The sequence below is a fragment of the Neospora caninum genome, chromosome Ib (genome assembly GCF_000208865.1).
Source record: "Neospora caninum Liverpool complete genome, chromosome Ib".
Taxonomy (NCBI): domain Eukaryota; phylum Apicomplexa; class Conoidasida; order Eucoccidiorida; family Sarcocystidae; genus Neospora; species Neospora caninum.
In genome coordinates, this window is record NC_018386.1 from 1,756,274 (window position 1) to 1,774,516 (window position 18,243).

At 55.8% G+C, this 18,243-nt stretch overlaps 3 protein-coding genes across 3 annotated transcripts; all 3 read left to right on the forward strand.

The window, feature by feature from the left end:
• Nucleotides 1-507: 507 nt before the first annotated feature.
• Nucleotides 508-9,314, forward strand: NCLIV_004490 (hypothetical protein; the record flags this gene model as incomplete). The annotated part of the gene is made up of 12 exons (XM_003879958.1): nt 508-1,465; nt 1,751-2,328; nt 2,694-3,057; nt 3,225-3,365; nt 3,824-4,219; nt 4,739-4,997; nt 5,345-5,660; nt 6,381-6,556; nt 6,808-7,000; nt 7,694-7,829; nt 8,251-8,390; nt 9,018-9,314. 12 exons carry the CDS (start codon nt 508-510, stop codon nt 9,312-9,314), a joined length of 3,954 nt encoding a protein of 1,317 aa, XP_003880007.1.
• Nucleotides 9,315-11,566: 2,252 nt separating this feature from the next.
• NCLIV_004500 (putative DNA repair protein recA) lies at nt 11,567-13,126 on the forward strand (the record flags this gene model as incomplete). Its single annotated transcript, XM_003879959.1, has 1 exon — nt 11,567-13,126. One exon carries the CDS (start codon nt 11,567-11,569, stop codon nt 13,124-13,126), a length of 1,560 nt encoding a protein of 519 aa, XP_003880008.1.
• A 2,175-nt stretch (nt 13,127-15,301) lies between these two features.
• On the forward strand, nt 15,302-16,879 carry NCLIV_004510 (putative kelch motif domain-containing protein; the record flags this gene model as incomplete). The annotated part of the gene is made up of 1 exon (XM_003879960.1): nt 15,302-16,879. One exon carries the CDS (start codon nt 15,302-15,304, stop codon nt 16,877-16,879), a length of 1,578 nt encoding a protein of 525 aa, XP_003880009.1.
• Nucleotides 16,880-18,243: the final 1,364 nt, after the last annotated feature.

Genomic DNA, 18,243 nt, shown 5'->3' on the forward strand with positions numbered 1-18,243 from the left:
CTGTCAAACGCTTCTGTCAGCTTCCCTCCATTAGGGCCGTTTTCTTGTCAGAACCCTGCTCTCTTCCTCAGCGAATTTCCTCTCCGGTCGAAATGCAGGCCAAGGAGAGATCCTCGCTCACCCGCGGCACCTGAACCTCTGTCCTCGCCGCTTGTGACTGAACGGACACGTGAACCCAGCGGAGGGGCAATCTGTGCATCCAGTTCTCTCAGCAGTTGTTGTTTTTCCTCTCCGTTGACTCGCCTTCCATCCAGTCAAGTTCATTTCCTTTCCCACCCAGACCCGCTTCCGTTTCTCAGTCTCCTCTCGGTTTCCTTATCCCGCCATGTAGGCGCCTCTCGCTCTTCTGTTCCAAGCGTCACTACACAGCTTCTCGGCCTGGCCTTCTTCCTTTTTCTTCGTTGTCTCTCCCTCTCTCTCGGGTTCTCTCCCCCCTCCCCGTTTCTTCCCAGTTCTCTGCCTCGAAGCCTTTTGCTTCCCTTTTCTTGTCTCTGGGAGTCCGACCAGATGGAAGCGGAGACCGAGGGCGATGTGGAGGCTGTTCGGCCCGTTGGGGCGCAGTGCGTGTCCGAGGCGTCTCCTGCAGCGGCGCCTTCGGAAGGGACCGAGGGAAGCGAACAAAAATGTGTCCGCATTCCTTCTTCTCTCTCCCCTTCGCGTCAGGACGCGGCTTTTCGCAATGGTCACCCTGTCTCGGAGGCGCGTGGCGACGCTTCCGTCTCTTCGCGCCTGCCTTCTGCATCGGCGGGGCCGCGCACGCAGGCGTCTTCGCCGGAGAGCGACTCACCTCGCGCGAATGGAGTCTCCGGCAGCGAAGGCGAGAGCCCAGAGAAGCCCCGCGCAGGCCTGCGGGGCGAGGGACCGGAGGCCCAGGCCGACGGCGCCGACGGATCGATGGGGAAGTTGCAGATGCTCCTCGAGTACGGCGAGAGTTACCTGCTGTCTCTCTGCCACAGTAGCCGCAAGCACGACTCTCGCCAGACTTCGAGCCTCAGCCGAGCGCCCGGCAGCTTGGACGGCCGGACCGATGCTTCGCTGAAACGCCACGAGAAGGCCGTCGGGGCCTCGAGGCGCGCTCGGCGCATTGTCTCCTCCGACGAGGAAGACATGGCTGACTTCGACGAGGGAAAGGCGCGGGAGGCTGCGCAGAGGAGAGAGAGGAAGCGCGCGCGCGAAGGGTCCTCGGAGCCGTCTCCGGAGATGGAAGAAGACTTTCGGATGGCTGCGCGTCCCGTCATCACGCGTCTCACCACGCATCCCTCGATCCTTCGGTGCCCGCCGAAACCATACCAACTCGAGGGCCTCAACTGGCTCATTCAACTCCACGAGCGAGGCATGAACGGAATTCTCGCCGACGAAATGGGGCTCGGAAAAACCTACCAGACGATCTCCCTCCTCGCCTTCTTGAAGGAGGGGAAAGGCATCGACGGCCCGCACCTCGTTCTCGCCCCCAAAAGTACAATCGGTGAGAACGCGAAAGAGCGAAGGGCGGAACACAAATGCCGATGCGGGGGGAAACGTGAAGGAAAACAAGACGGTTTCGTACGCTCGCTCTTCTACCGGCGTTTGTTTTGCGGCGGCCTCTCTCGCTTCTGTGCCTTTTCCAAGGAAAAAGGCGTCGCCGTGGCTCCCGTGCAGGGTTTTCTTCCAGCAGGAGTCAAGGATGTGTGTCTGGGTGACTCCGCGCCTGTTTTTTCATTTTCCCCCGTTTCGTCTCTCTGTGTGCCTCGCCTTTTTTGCATTTCTGCAGGAAACTGGATGATTGAGTTCCGCAAGTTTTGCCCCGCGATCAACGCCGTCAAGGTCTTGGGCGACAAGGAGACGCGCCGCGCGACGCTGGCGCACATTGTCTCTCGGGCCCAGGCTGCGTCCTCGGTGGACGGTCGCGAGAGAGACGACAAGTTTTCGCGGAGCGCAGATGTGTCCCCGGGGCACAGCGACGGCGAAGACGAAGGCGCCTCGACGCCTCCGGGCTGTCTCGGTAGAGAAGAGAAGAGCGATGAGGATGGGTCTGGACGGTCGGGCCAGGACGAGCGCGGCGAAGGCGGAAACACAGAGCGAACGGAAGAGGAACCCGAGGACGGCGGCGAAGGCGAAGACGGCAGGAAAGAAGACGAGAAGGAAGAAGTCTTGCCGGATCGCGTCGACGTCGTCGTCACCTCCTTCGAAATGTGCATTCTCGAACGCGCCCAATTCCTCAAAGTCGACTGGGAATACATCATCATCGACGAAGCGCATCGAATCAAAAACGAGAGCTCGAAACTCGCACAAACCGCGCGACTCTTCAACACCAAACACCGACTCCTCCTCACCGGGACGCCTCTCCAGGTTAGAAGCATTTGGCAAAGACGCGAGACAGCAAAGAGATCGAGACCGTTCTCGCACCAGTCAGAGGCCAGCTGGGGGAGAGAGAGGGCGAGTGCTGGGAGATTCAGCTTTTCGTCTGATCGTCCCTTTTTTCTGGAGCGAATCGCCCGGCGCCGCCCTCGGACCTCTCATGCTCCGATTTTTGAGGGCGCTGCAGGTATTACGTAACGTTTTTTTAAGCACAGCCGCGTGTGAGGTGGAGGAGTGCAACCAGGTGCTTAAAACGGTGTAGGCATGTCCGAACGTCTGAACGGGGCCCTACGGCCCGCTGCGTTGTTTTTTTGTCTTCACACTGCACATTTCCGTCTTTTCTCGCGCTTCTTCAGAACAACCTGAGAGAGCTGTGGGCTCTCCTGAACTTTTTGTTTCCGTCGCTCTTCTCGTCGTCTGCGGAGTTTGAGCACCTCTTCGACCTCACGGGGACTGCCGGCGAGGCGGGCACCGAGTTGACGGCGGAGCAGCGAGAAGAGAGAAACATGAAGATCGTCACGCGTCTCCACCGCATCTTGCGTCCCTTCATGCTTCGCCGCGTGAAGAAGGAAGTGTTGAAGGAGATGCCGCCGAAAAAAGAGCTGCTGCTAGTTGTCCCTCTCTCAGGCAAGTGCCAAGAGACACACAGGGATCGCGCAAGACGAAACGCGCACACGAAAACTGTCCTCGCGCAGAGACCTTGCGTCTTTCCTCCTCGAGGTGGGATGAAGCGTAAAGCCGTGGGCTGTCAGCGAGACTTCCAGGCGTCCTCGCTTTGCGCGCGGGCGGATGCACACCGCGGGTCTGCTTTTCCCTTTTAACGCGGAAGAACCGCCATCGTGTGTTGTCCTTGCATTGCCTTTCCACACATGCCGACGCTTCTTCAGCGATGCAGAAACAACTGTACAAAGATCTCCTGACGAAGAACGTCGCGGCGCTCCAAGGCGCAGAAGGCGCTGGCCGGACCCAGCTCCTCAACCTGGCCATGCAGCTGCGAAAGGCGTGCAATCACCCGTACCTGTTTGAAGGTGAGCAAAGCATTCCAGCGTTCGCCCCTCACCAATGGCGCCTTTCTCTCCCGACGACGCCTTCCTGGCACATGCACACCTACACGTGTTCGCTTATATCTGTGCATCTGTGTCTACATACCTGAATACATACATATATATATATATATATATATACATGTATATATATGTATATACTTGTCTCTCTCTCTCTCTTTATATATATATATATATATAGCGACATACCTCTGCCAGTCTGTATCTCTGTCCAGATCTCTGCGTTGTCTCTGTATCTCGTTTCATACTTGGGTGTGTGTCTCTGCATGTTGATATATATATATATATATACATAAGTATATATATGTGTATATATGTATATGTGCACCTGTGCGTGTAAGCTCGGCTGTATTTGTCTGAATGGATTAGGAGATTGAGAGTTTTTCGAGGCGCCGCGCGGGTTGTTTTGCGTGTGCTTTCAGGCTACGAGTCGGAGAATGCAGATCCGTTTGGCGAGCACGTGATTGAGAACGCCGGGAAGTTGCGTTTCTGCGACCGTTTGCTCCGGCGCCTGATTCAGGAACACCGGCGGTGTTTGATTTTCACGCAGATGACCAAGATGATCGACATCCTCGAGGACTACTGCCGCATTCGCATGTTCAAGTACTGCCGCATCGACGGGAACACCTCGGGAGACGAACGCGACAGGCAAATCGAAGCCTTCAACGCGCCAGGCAGCGACATCCCCATCTTCCTCCTCTCCACACGCGCAGGCGGCCTGGGCATCAACCTCGCAACTGCTGACACTGTCATCCTCTACGACTCCGACTGGAATCCTCAGGTAGACCTCCAAGCCATGGACCGCGTCCATCGAATCGGTAAGCACAGCAGAGGAACGCGACGCGCGCGCGCGCAAACTCTACACAAACCTTCCCACATGCGTCGACAAAAGCAGAGATACGCAACAACTTCCGGCACGTATAAACGTATATCGGGGATGTGGATGTACGCGTACACCTGGGGATGCATGCATACGCATATATGTGGATATATACATATGTATGTATCCATATATATACATACATATATACATATATACATATATATGTACATATGTATATATGTATCCATACATACATACATACATACATACATATATACCTATATACATATACATATATATATATATATATATATATTGGCTGTCCGCATTAGGGCGTTGATCATGATTGTAGGTGTTGGGGGTTTATCGTCAAAACTGTGTTTCACGGTCGTTCTTTGAGGGCAGATATAGCTGGCGGTTAGAGAGCTTGCGTTAGGTGCGTTCTCAGCGCGGCGGGTGCGTTGGATTTCGTGCCTTTGGCGGGGTGTCTCGGGGGTCTGCATCCGTTTTTCAGGCCAGAAGAGCGCAGTGAATGTCTATCGACTGGTCCACGAACACACGATCGAGCAGAAAATCATCGAACGCGCGATGCTAAAGTTGCAGTTGGACACGGCCATCATTCAGCAAGGTCGTCTGAGTGATCAGCAAAACCAGCAGAAACAACTTTCGAAAAACGAACTCATGACCATGGTCCAGTTCGGCGCGGATCACATCTTCAAATCCGGCGCCGGAGACGACATAACTGAAGAGGAACTCGAAGCCATTCTAGCGAGGTCAGAAAACGGCGTCTGCCAATCGATGCAAATCTTTCATCCAGTTGTGTGGGTGTTTCTGTGTGTCTGTGCAAATTTGAGAGGAACGGCATTCACATACATACATCCACATACATACATACATACATACATACATACATACATACATCCACATACATACATACATGTGCGTGCATGCATATGTGCTTATATATGTGTGATATATGTGTATGTTAACTGTGTATGATGGGATGTGTCCTTTCCTTTTCCGTAATAGTGGTGGTGAGGCTGTTCTTGGGGACTGTGTTTGGTCGTGTGTCGGGTTTTCTGAGAGGCGCGTTTTCTGAGCGGCGCGTTGCTCTCTGCAGGGGACAGGAGCGGACGGACGCGATGAACGAGAAGCTGCAGGCGCATGTGAAGAAGAGTTTGCTGGACTTCACGATCAACTCGGCGCCGTCTTCGAGTCTGTACGAGTACGACGGCATCGACTACACCGACCAGCAGCGGAGGGCGGATCGCGAGGCCTGGGCCGCGCTCGCGGTTCAGACTCTCGAGGCGCAGAACGAGCGCGAAAGTCGCCGCAGGATGCGCATGCAGAAAGAGCAAGAGATGCAGCTGGCCCAGAGCGTGGAGCAGAGAAAAGTGAAGCACATCCCCCGAGCTGTACGCTTGCCGGCTATGCAGGTGAGAGAGGGCGAGGAAGGAGGCAAAAGGGGAAAAGAAGGGAGGGTGCGAGACACGCGGAGACTCGAAAAAGAGGGAGAACCGCAGCACGCAAGAGACGGGGGAGATGCTGGAAAAAGAACAGGGAAAAGCGTGTGTGAAATAGGGAGGAAAGGGCAGTTCGTGGATCGCGGAGAAGAAACCAGAAAGCATGCACACACTCGGATCAAACGCGACCCTGCGCGGGCGGTCGCGCAGGCTGGCCTTGGCCGTCCCCGAATGGAAACGCGAGCAGCGATATCGAGACAGAGACGCAGAGAGAGGTAGACTACATAGATATAGACACAGAGAGATGGAGAGGGAGAGGGAGACAGAGAAGATAGAGTATGTAGATTGAGATTTTTTTCTTGGAGGTGCCGTGGTGAGGGGCGTGGATCTGCAGTGCAGGCGGCCGGGGCTGAGCAGAGGCCTTGGGGTGAGATGGTGGACTCTCTCCGGGGGAAGGATTGTTTCTTTCGCAACAGGAAGCCGGCATTAAGAACACAAAGATAACTGAACCACGTATTGTTATTACCACATTATAAGTAGATATTGTCTCTACAAATGATCCGCGATCCGGAGCTGTATAACTCAAATCGAATAGTCAGAGACAGAGGCAGGTTTGAACGTCAACAAGAGAGAGGCGAGACAAAAGCTGTGCGTCTCCAAAGACAACTGAGCGGTGTTTTGCGGCGTCTTTAGGAGTGGCAGTTCTACGATCGACGGCGGATTGAAGAACTGCATGCAGCGGAGCTGCTGTATTACCGGAACCAAGGGACTACCCGCGCACCAACCGACGAGGAGAGAGAAGAGAAACAGCGCCTTCTGCGCGAAGGCTTCGGGACTTGGGGCAAACGCGACTTCATTCAGTTCGTCAAGTAAGGTGAAAACCAGGGAAAGGCAAAGATATATAAAGATAAAAATGGGAGGAGAGGGAAGAGAGAAGAAGGTTGGTGGAGCAGCAGGGAAGGAGACACCCTTTGAGAGTGTTTCTTAGGCCGCGATAGGAAGGCGAAGAAATGTGCGACAGTGGACAGCGTAAGCAGCACTCGACTCTGTGCGGTGTCTGGCTTGGAAAAGGAAGAGACTCGACCAGTTATTTGTCTTCCCGAATGGTTTTTTTCTGCAGAGGAAACGAAATGTACGGTCGCCACGACATCACTCGAATCGCCACCGAAGTCGACGGAAAGAGCGTTGAGGAGGTCGCTGCGTACGCGCGAGTCTTTTGGAGTCGGTACCCGGAAATCGCAGGATGGGAGAAGTGGATTCGCCGCATCGAAGAGGGCGAAGCAGTTATCAACAAGCGAAGGGAACTCGAGCAGGTAAGGAACTCGGCGAAAGAAGCGTCAGAGAGAAGCCTACTTTTAAAATCGGAATCTCACAAGGAGGTGACTGCTCGAGACGCATCCCGACGCTTCCGCTTTTCTGTCGAGAGAGACGAAATCCGATGCTCTCATTTTCTCTCAGAAATACGTGAAAAGGAGGCGGAGGCAACTCTAACCAGACGAGAACGCGTTTTGTCTCTTTCGTGGGTTGTCTCTCTGCTGTGCGTCTCTTTTCCCGATTCAGGTGTCTGTCCTTTGAGCGCCTGTCATCCACGCGCGTGTGAAAACATGTGCTTGGTTTTTCTTCTCTGCTGTTTCCACTCCGTGGCTGCGGTGGAGCGTTTGTCGCGTTTCTTGCGGCCGTGTCTCCGTCTCGCTTTTCCCGAGTCTTTTCGCCGCTCGTGCATGCTGTCTCTGCCGATATTCCCCGAGGTTCACTTTTTGTTTCTCTTTCTGACCGTTGGATTCTCGCGTGTCGACGTTCCCGTCTCCGGTGTATCTCCACGTCGTGGTCCCCGGACGCGGCGCTCCTTTTGGTTGAACCGTCTTGCTTTCCCGTGTTCTGTCAGTTTCGATTCGTTCTTCTGCGCTGCGACGGACGGCTGTCTCTCGCGCTTCCGCGCCTCTCTTTTTTCGAGGTTTCGTCTATCAAGACACCACAAAGTTTTCTTTCCGTTCGTTCTGTTTCAGGTGATTGTTCGCCGGCAGCAGCAATGCGAGGTTCCCTGGAGGCGGCTCTTGATTCCGTACGGCGGAGCAGCGAAGAGTCGCAGCATTTTCACGGAGCAAGAAGACCGGTGGATTCTGAACATGACAACTCTGCTAGGTAAACAAAAAGACCGATGCGAAACCGGCGGCAGCGAAACGCTTTGAGCGGTGTGGCTTCTGATGGATGAATCTCCAGAAAAGGAATTCTGGAAGCTGAGATTTGCTTGAAAGGCAGCTACTTCTACGTGCAAAACCAAGAAAGAAGAAACGAGCGACGCCCACCGTTGAACGAAGCGAATTCCATCTGTATACAGAATCATATATATATATATATATATATGCGTTGATTTGTGGTATGAAGAGGAGACAGAAAGGACGTACAGATGCGCTTCTTTCTGTGCGGTTGGCTGTCGTGGGGGTTCCCTTACGAGGGAGGATCGGGTCGCGGTCGGTCGTTTCTCATCTCCACCGCGTTCATTCTGCCTTTACGTGGCCTTCTGGTTTTTTCTTGTTTGCGATGTTTCTTTTCTTGCCTTCAGGCTACGGCAACTGGGACAAGATGCGAGATCTCCTGCTGCGAGACACGCAGTGGCGATTTGACTGGTTCGTCCGATCCAGAACGGCCAGCGACGTGGGAAAGAGAGCCGAGGCGCTGGTCCGGCTCTTGAAGAAAGAGGAGGTGCGTGTTCGATGGCCCATCTTACCTACCCCTTACCTTTCACGTTCGCGTCTGGTAGCTCGGACGACCGAGATCAATTCGGAGGCCTTCTCTCCGGAGAAGGCCTCCGCGTTTCCGTGTTCGCAATGGGCCTTTGCTGTCTGTACACTCCACTCTCTCTGGTCCGTTGCGGGGCGGCGAGTTGCGGTTGTTGCCTTTTTCTGTTCACAAACGTTTTTTTCGTGGCTCCTGGCGTCGCTCGCTCCTGTCCCCGTGAACAGCTGGCGTTTGTCGTGCCGCGCTTCCTGAGGAGCGGTCGTGTGCTGTGCCTTCAGCGCGGCTTCATCCTGGTGTTTCTGCGCATCTGTGTTTCCGCATTTTCGGCTGCCTTGGAGGGACTGTAAAACGTCTTACGCAGCAGCGGGTGGTTCTGTTTTGTTTTAGCCGTGCGCTCTTTTCTGCCTCGTTAGGAGCCCCCACGCATGCCGCTCCCGTCCTTCGCTTCTAGGCTTTCACGCTTCTGCCCAGTCTTTTTGTGTTTTTGTGTCCCCGACTTCTTTCTTTTGCATCAGATGAGTCGCGTGGGAGATTCCGGGACGTGCATGTGTTTCCGTGTTCCGTGTTTTTGTCGTCCTTCTGTGTTGCCAGGGGGAGCGCTTCACTCGAGGTCGGCGGCGCCTGGACCTTCCCGACGCAAGGCCTGCAGTGTCCGCGGCGCCTGTAGCCTCTGGGACCGTCGCGGGCGCGTCTCCGTTTCTGGGTGGAGCCCCAGGCGCCGCGGCGCCGACCGGCGGAGAGAGTGGGGGGCCTGTCCCCTCTGGGGAGACACCTTCCCCGCCCTGTGGCGCGCAATTCCTCGGTCTGGGCAACGCGCCCGCGGGAGCAGAGAAGTCGGCACTTGGCAGGGGAAAGCGTCTTCGCAGCACGGCGTGGGCTCCAGCGTAATCGAGGGAGGATCGCGCGTTTTCGAGAGGCGCCTCTTCATTTCAAACCGAGCTCTGGGCTGCAGCACGAGGCGAGAGGCTTCATTTGATCCTTTTCTTTCGAAAAGGGGGGATGTCGTTTTCTATTCAGCGGTTGTGAACGGTCGGACGCGGTGGAACTCGACGGCCGAGACGACTTTCAGCGTCGCTGAGGAACAGACGCCATCTTGCTAGCGTCCACATACAGCGAAAAACAAGACGCTCGACTGCGCGTCGCGTTCGCCAGGCGCTGTCTCGCAGATGGCGGCATGTGTTCCCGGCGCGCGCAGGCTGCGGAATGCCGTGACAGTTCAGTTTCCTTTTCCACAAGGCATAGAATCGTGCATATGTACAGCGATGTGGAACTTCTCCGCGGCAGGAGAGAAGGATTCTTTGTAGACCTCGTGCACACTGTACGCAGGAATTTCCACCGATGCCACGCGATCCTGTGGGTCACACCGGGTCGTGTTTGCGTCGCAGCGGTGTCGCGGCTCTCCTCTCAGCAGAGGCCGGAGGCGAACCTGCTGAACAGACAAGCTTGTTAGAATCGTTTTTCCCTGGAGCCGGTCTGTCTCGGCGCTCGACAACCAGGCACACAGACGCGGCGTCCGCGAATAGACGTCAGTTCAATTTCCTGTGCGGCGTTTGTGACAAAGAGAGATCCCCAAGACAAATGCACTGGAAAAGCAGTGAAACACGAGGAGCGCTCTTTAGCTCGGCACACAATCGATTTCCTGCTTGACACCATGCGGGAGATCCGGCGTAACGGTACTGAGTTTCTGAAGAGAATTCGGGCACGCCGTTTTCAGTTTTAGAAAGCGAGGTCAGACGAACAACCCGTCATGAAAACGAGCTTAGAGCGAGGTGTTCTCCGGCCACACGAACGGTATCGAGTCACGCATCCGTTCTGCGATAGTGAAGGACAAAAACTGCAAATTTCGTCTACGGCGATAACCACCGAGGACAAGAAAGAGAGAGTTTGAAAGGGGAGCAGTCTCTTCTCTGCGTGAGGTGGACATCTCCTTGCCTTTGGGGAATCGTCTTCGCATAGGAACTGCTTCGCCTGCTGAGCGCCAAAAGAGTCCGAGGTGTGATGGGCTACGCGACTGAGAAAGTTGAATCACAACCACGGGCGCGATACCGCCAACCCCGGATAGTTCGGAGTCCCCTTTGCTCATGCTGAGGTTCCAATGGAGCGTGCATCACCTATTGTTGCCGTCTTCCATATTCCCAGTTCACAGTACCGTCCACAGACACATGCGCTTTCATAGTTCAGTCGTCGGACGGTTGCAACGAAAAACTGTGTGTCGCTTTCGTGCTATATGCGTTGCAAGTCCTTTCGTCCGACTTTTCTCGTGTGAGGTTCTATTGGGAGACCAGATGGGTGCTTGCAAAATCAGGCTCATTCGGCGGCGCCAAAGTTGCGAAGGCTATATACGTTACCGCGCACGACACGGAAGCCCCGGGAACCCTAGACTAGACCACTGGCAGCTCGGCTCTAGCTGTAGCACCTCCTGGTGAGCAAACTGACACCCAAAGGCTTTCTTCGAGGTAAAAAGCAACAGGCGTGTCATTCGTTGTTTTTTGGTAACGGTCACATAGGCGGGAGAAGTGAACAACGCTGTCGGCAGACGTAGTGTGGCAGGTTACGTCAGAAACGCAGGAGCCTGCTTTCGGCTCTCTGTGTTCTAACGTTGGATATTCTGGTACGTTTCCTTCCGAGAGAGACGGAAACCAGAAGCAGATCGGCAAGTTTGTTGCAGCGTGGAAGAAAGAGGCAATGTGACGGCTCTGTGCGTTTTCACGACGCTCTCCGTAAGTGTCTCGCCAGGTCAATCGTCCGTGCCCGATGACCCTCCCAGGTGCGCTCAAAGTCACTAGCGGTTTCTCGGCATGCACTGGCGCATGCACGGCACACAGCAACTCCGACTGCTCGAGTTCTTAATCTGAAGGAAACTTTTTTCACTTGATCCCTGTGAAAGAAATATAGTGTTACCGGTACTCTGAGAAGACTTCTGAAAAGGACAACTGGCTATCCCGGGCGTGTGTGACCCCTTCTGCCTCGGCCTCTCTGTTTGGCCTGCCTGGCCTCGATCCGCTCCTCAACGTGTTTTCAGCCCCTTCCCTTTCTATGTCTCTCCTTTTCTCCAATTAACCCTCTCTGCCATGCTCGGGAGAGCTGGCATGCCGTCCAGGATCCGTTTTTGAGGCCGCGGAAAACGGACCGGGTGCGCGATGGCCGACGGCGCAGCGGCTGCAGCCGCACCGTCTCTTCCGCGCAACTCGGCGCACACCGCTGTAGAGCAAGTTTCAGGCGTCAACTGTGCGGATCGACCCGATGTGGCGGGGGACTCCCTTGCGTTTTTCGAAGCTGCCCAGTCACTAATCAAGATCGCGGCCACTGGCGCCGCAGCACCGGCGGATAGTGCCTTGCCTTGGCCACCGCCGCCGTACGTGAGTCCAGCGCGAACGGCAGTCGAAATTCTCTCGTCTGCGGTGTATAGACACCTGGGCTCGCGCGTTCTGCCGGTTGGTTGTCGAGCGGTGGACGAGTATTTGAACGGCGGAGTTCCACGGAGTAGGGTTGTCGAGATCGCCGGCAAGGCGGGCTGCGGGAAAACGCAGTTTGCCTTGTCGCTGGTGTCAGAGACAGTTCTTCAGAGTTGCTTCAACGAGCGAGGAGGCTGTTCCGAAACGCGTCTCTGCGAACCCACGGCGAGGCAGCCCTCCGCTGCCGGCTCCGCGCTGCTGTCGCTTACGGAGCATGCTGCGGACTCGCCGGAGCTCGCAGAGGCTGAAAAGCCCACTGCCGTGTTCTACATCCACACAGAGGGCGGTTTCCCGGTTCAGCGGCTGCACGAAATCATGAATTCTCGACGCGACCTGAGGGCAAGGGGTGGCGAGTCCTCTCCGGCTCGGCCACCAGTGGCGCACGCGGGTGTTGTGAACGCTGGCCCCCTCCCGGTGCCACCCACAAAGGCTCTGATGCAGCGTGTGTTCATGGAAGAAGTTGCCACTGAAGAAGAGCTGTGGATCACTCTGACGCGTCGGCTACCGAGGCTGTTTCTGTCTTACCGCGTGGCGCTGATCGTCATTGACTCGATCGCAGCCGTTTTCCGCCTGCCCACTGCGAGTGCAGAGCCGCCGGGCGCCCCGGATCCCTGGCAGGGTTCAGAGTCGAGAAAAAAGGTGGCTGGTCTCGTGGATCGCGCCACCAAGCTCATGCGGATTGGTGCAATTCTGCGGAGGTTCGCGGCGACTCACGGGTGTTGCTGTCTCGTTCTCAACCAGGTCAGCGACACGACTTCCGACGAGGAAGGCTTCGACCTCAGCCTCTCGACTGCGTCGCGCGCACCAGCCTCTCCCAGATCTCCGGGCGGGGAGCGGCCGACGGCGGATGGCCCCGAGGGCGGAACAGACCAGAAAGGGGTTCCCCGCGCAACTCTTTCTTCTCCGCAGTGCGTGTGGCGGAGTGTTTCCGCGGGGATTGACGGCGAGCTAGCTTGGTCGAGTCGCCAAGTGGCCCCCAGACGTCTTCTCTTTGGAGGGGAAGATCCAGGAGTGAGACCCGCACTCGGGTTGACCTGGAGCAACTGTGTCGATTGCCGGATGATGATTCACAGAATGGAAGGGCGGGTAAGGCCCGTTCTCGACACGGCCAGAGCAGAGGGCGAGGCGCCGCGTTCTCCCACTCATGGTCCATTACGGTGCCTACGGGTTGTGTTCGGCTCTGGCCTCGACAACGCAACTGACACCTTTTTTAGAATCGACGCTGGAGGCATTGCTGATCCGTGACTGATTTTTGGCGCCGCCTCGAGCCGGCCTGACGCTGGAATGCCGCGCACACTGAGAGCGGCTACACCCCCTTCAAGGCCATCTACACTCTATATGGCACGCACGTCAAAACAGCTTAGTTCGTCCTAGACCCAACACCAAGACACATGCAGCTCAGCCGGAGACGACAGGTCAACTACGAAGGAACTCAATCCGTACCAAACAGGCTTCCAGGAGACGACCGCCACACATGACACCTGATATTCATATCTATCTACCAATATGTATATGTATATATATATATATATATATATGCAATATGTGGATCCATTTCTACACTGTGCTGGGAGCACCTGCCCTACGAGGGGAGATGCCAATTTCGCGTGGCGCCCTTAACCTAGACGGGTTAACGCTCACACTCTAACTCGAGAGAGTTGGGCACGGCGATTTTATGCGTAAACCATAGCCGAGCTGTTGTTGTGCACTGCTTTACAGGAGACTTGCAGTTGCTTTCGTTTTCACCTGTGCACACGTGCTAGTAAGCGTTTTTTCTCAGGCGAGGGACGACAGGACTTAACACGGCTTTTTTTGCGCTGCGCTCATGGACTGTACGCCCTTCCGTGAAGAGATGTACGTAGGCGACCGCCCCTTCACAGCCCTGACACACTCTCAAAACGGTTCACATCGTACTCGCAGGCGACTGAGCGTGGTTTTTCTCTTCGGCTGTAGACGTGAAATTCAAGAAAGAGGGAAGAGAGACTGACGACAGCAGACAGAACAGTGTCAAGCGGGGAAAAGAGCACCGGCCTTTTGAAAGTTTGAATCTTTTCTGTAACCTCTGAGTGTCGTGGCACACTCTGTCAGTCTTTCAGCGAAAGGTGGTATTACAAAAACAGTGGAAATGTCAACATGCGGTTTCATCCTGTCCGGCTGAGTCGCGTAGGGTAGAGTACTAAAACTCAGACTTCTTGAGAGCTTCCGACTTCGCTCGTCCTGCGACTCTGAACTCTATTTTTTTCTGCTTTCGGCCGCTGCGTGATCACCCCTCTCCCAGCAACGACACGCCTTCAAACTCTGTCGGCGAGACAACTGAACGTTTATTTAGACAACCGCTCAACAGCGACAGTCTCCTGGCACCCTCTTCTCCGCCCGACCTCCGGGTGAAACCTAAGAAAGAGAGGACATCCGCCCTATCAAGCGGAAGGATGGCACATCTCCAGGACGTCCTCCCCTGTGTTTTCCGTGGTGACCGTTGTCCTGACCACCGCTCGTCATCAAATTCTCGCTGGATGCTGATCTGCCGACAGCCCGCTCGTTGACATCCAGTTGCCGCTTGAAGTTCAGCCTTCAAAGAACCGAAGCACACGCAAACACTCGTACACTTTGCTCACCAGGGAAACAGAAAACTCCTCAAAACGTCCGGCATTCCAGGTTGTTGTCGCTCCCATATTAAAGCTCGAGGACCGCAGTTGTTGTGACGAGTAGGTGAAATCCGATTCTTGTGGAACGCAAACGGAACACGAACACACTTATTTGCTACTGGTTACGGAGACCGAGGATAACGACAGAGCTCACAAAGAGAACACTTTCTGCGCCGCAGGGGAAGAAGCCGCGCTTCGATGACAGCGCCGCTTGCAACTCTGCATGCGCGCGCATCTCGCCCGTTTTTTACTGGGACTCTGTCGCGTTATGGCCGTCACCGAGTTTCGTAAAGGAGCCGATTTTTGGGAAAAAGATTTTCGGTTGTCTCAGCTCCAACTCGTCGCCGTGTGGTAAATGAAAACCCTACGGAAAACAATCCTTAAAACCAACTCGCCGGCGGTTGTTCTGTGCTGTATCACTGCGGCTGCTAGCGAGGCTTGTGTCGATCATCTGCAGGAGGAACCGTATGAACAGCCTGTGCGACTTTCACCTGCTCATTGAACTTTTTGGCCGCCCTATTTGGGGCTCACTTGGGTTCTCGGAGCGGTAGCCTCGTGGCTGCTTCGCAGTCTTTTCTTGCCTCAGACACCGCCGGGAGCGTCGCGCCGCGGCGACTCGCTGGTTTTTTAGTATGCGAGCGCCGAACCCTCTCTCCCTCTCTCTCTCTCACCGCACCGGCACATTCGTCGAAAGAGGGGACGTCCTCGATTTTTCCGTCTCGAGCGAGAAGTTCTCAGTTTGTGCACGGGGAAATAAAAGGCGCGGGTGGCTGCGATGGCGCCTTCCAATCCGTCGGAGAAAGACGTCAAGAAGGACGTCGGCGTCCTGTCGCCGGCGTGTTTCTGCCTGACTGAGGTACTTCAAAACGCCGAAGTGTTCAAGTCGTTCGACTGCCAGTCCGTCGCCTTCATCCAGCCCGAAATCTTTTGCTACGGCGCGAAACGCGGGAAGACGGGAACAAGTGAAGCGGTCATGATCTATGACTACCAGGAAAACATTTTCTCTTTGGCAGAAGCGCCCAAGGACGAGGACAACCCGGAGTCTCGACCTCAGGGGCGTACGGCCGCAAGCTTCGTGCGCCGCAAGCCGCTGAAAGGAGGCAGCGATCCCGAGAAGGGTGTCCTGACTCTGTTTGGCGGCGAGAACAGCGCCTCGGAATTGACGGACCGCGTGTGGAATTTCGATCCCGTCGCAAAGACGTGGAAGGAAGTCCAAACGGGCGGTCCACGCCCCTCCGCGAGGTTCGGCCACGCGGCGTGCACGAGTACCAATTTCAAGACCATGTACGTGTATGGAGGCATGGATCAGCACGGAGTGGCGCGGGACGACGCGTACGTTTTCGGCGAAGACGACATCTGGTCCGAACTGCCGATGGCCGAAGTGTGCGCAGACATCCCGGCGCGATGCTTCCACACGCTCGTCGCAGGCCGCCCCGCACGGTCAGCCCGGGAGTACCTTCTTCTTTTCGGAGGCGACAGCACGGGAAGCGGAGCAGCCTCGAACGAGCTTTGGATGTACTCGCTGACGTCCAAAAATTGGAAGAGAGTCACCGACGCCAGCGGGTCGCCGCCCAAGGCGCGAATGAAGCACTCGTGCGTGTTTGCGAACAACCGGATGTGGATCTGTGGCGGCGAAGCGTGGGAGTGGCTGGGCACGACGACTTTCAAAGATCTCTACGGCTACGACCTCACGCTGAACTACTGGTTTTTGTGCGATGTGTTCCTCTCGAAGCCGCGAAACGAATCCCACAATTTCATGCTTGGACCGATCGCCATATCGTCGACGACGCGGTCGGTCATCATTTTCGGCCACGAGTCGGACTCGGAAGGCAACAAACAATCCGTGATTTACCGCGCAACGCCCGTTTGCACGTTTGCGTATCTGAGTCAGGCCGACAGTGAAAACAAGACGGCCCGCGACAGCATGACAGACATTTCGACGGCTGCGCGCAGAGTCCAAAGCACGCTGGAGACGGCGCGGGCGTCGGTAGACGGGACGGAGGCGAAGATCGCCGAGCTCGAACAAGAGATGACCAAGGTGTCCGCGCGTCTGAAAGAGGCGAAAAAGGCCGCCAGCGAAATCGTTTTCCACGACGATGTGAACACTGAGCTGTTGACCCGAACCGCGGAGGTGGAGAAGTCCGCGGACTCCGTTAAAGACTTCGAAGACCGCCTGGACGAATTGGAAGCGAAGCTCGACGACATCCGGGTCAAAGTGAAAAAGAAGGCCGGAAAAGCCGACGTGCGACGCATCGAACGCGCCGTGGGGCGAAAGGATCAGCGCCAAAGCTCGCGTACCAAGAAGCTGGACGGCGGACTCGACTCGTCGAGTGACAGCAGCGACAGTTCCTAGGCGGAAATCAAGGGAACCAGGCGAAGCGAAAATGCAGAAAAGGCGGTGTGGTCGAGACGGGCGGGGCTTGCCGTGCGGGAGAAGACTCGCCGGAGACGCCAAAAGAGTAAATCCTCCAGATTTCTCTGGGAAGACTGGCATCGCGGAACCGCTATGCGATCGCCTCCACGCCACAATCACCGCGGTCAGGCGTACTTGCCTGTCTTGTCTGTTGATCCCTTTCCCAGTCCATGCCCCTCTCTTGACTCGGATACGGTTACAGATGTGTATTGGCGTGGACAACCTCGAGTTGCCACGCTCACGATCGCGCGCTCCTGCCTGCCCTATCTGGAGAAGGAGCGTTGTAGGGGAGCGCAGGGGCGTTCGAAAGCCATCGCTTCGTCTCGGTGGCATAAAAACGTGCGTGACGCGGAGGACAGCCTTTCTTGCGACGCTCGTGCAAAATGATCTTGCCAGTGTTTTCAACGGCAACAGAGAAGAGCGCTGGGGTCGCCGCAGCTGGCGATATACTGGACGTTCAACCGATATTTAGGGATTTCCGTCGCGGGTGGTAAGCGTTCGATTTTGTCTCCGAGGGTGAAGACGTATTTGCAGCGTCGCTCCCTGTTCTGTGTCTGCTGGCGACACCGTTTCCGTGGGGGGATTTTGTGTATCAGTGCTCAGAGGAGTGCGTGTGCCGGGATGGTGGCGTCCGACGAGCGAGGAGCCGTCCTTTTCCCCGCGGCACGAAATCGTTCCCACTCTCTTTTCGCCGCTTTCGTATGGGGCGGTTTCAGTCCATTGTATATGCGCTTGTCAATGTCTTCGACAACGATTTTGTCACGTCCTCTGCGCTAAAAGCAGAGTTCGCATGCGTCCAGGCCTGGGAATGTACTGGACGCGGACACACGTCTGCGCGTGGCAAACACCCACCGGCCCTTCGCGAAGACCGGGCGCAACGCCAAATTCCCCCGTACCAGCAGGGACACCGCGTCTACATACGTGAAACGTTGTAAACTGTCTATACAGGTTTTTCTGCTCGACCGGTAGCGACCGGTCGCCAGTGTTGCATTTTCGAGAATGCACATGCATGCGCGTTTTCCCGCCAGTTTCCGAACGCTCGAAAACGACTTTTGCTGGCGTGCACCTACGCGCCTCTTAATAAAGGTTGTGTTCCTGTCTATTCGTAGTCAGGAAACAAAGCACAGACGCCGCTCGCCGTTGTGTCGCTCGTCACCACGGGAGCAAAGGTCCGCGGCATGAAAGAACCCTGCCTGTTCTTTGCGGGGCTGTTCCTCCCAGCGACTCTTCGGCGCCGGGACACACCAGCGGCAGCTGACGAGACGGCAGCAAAAGCCTGAAGTCAACACTGGACTGCTCTGCAC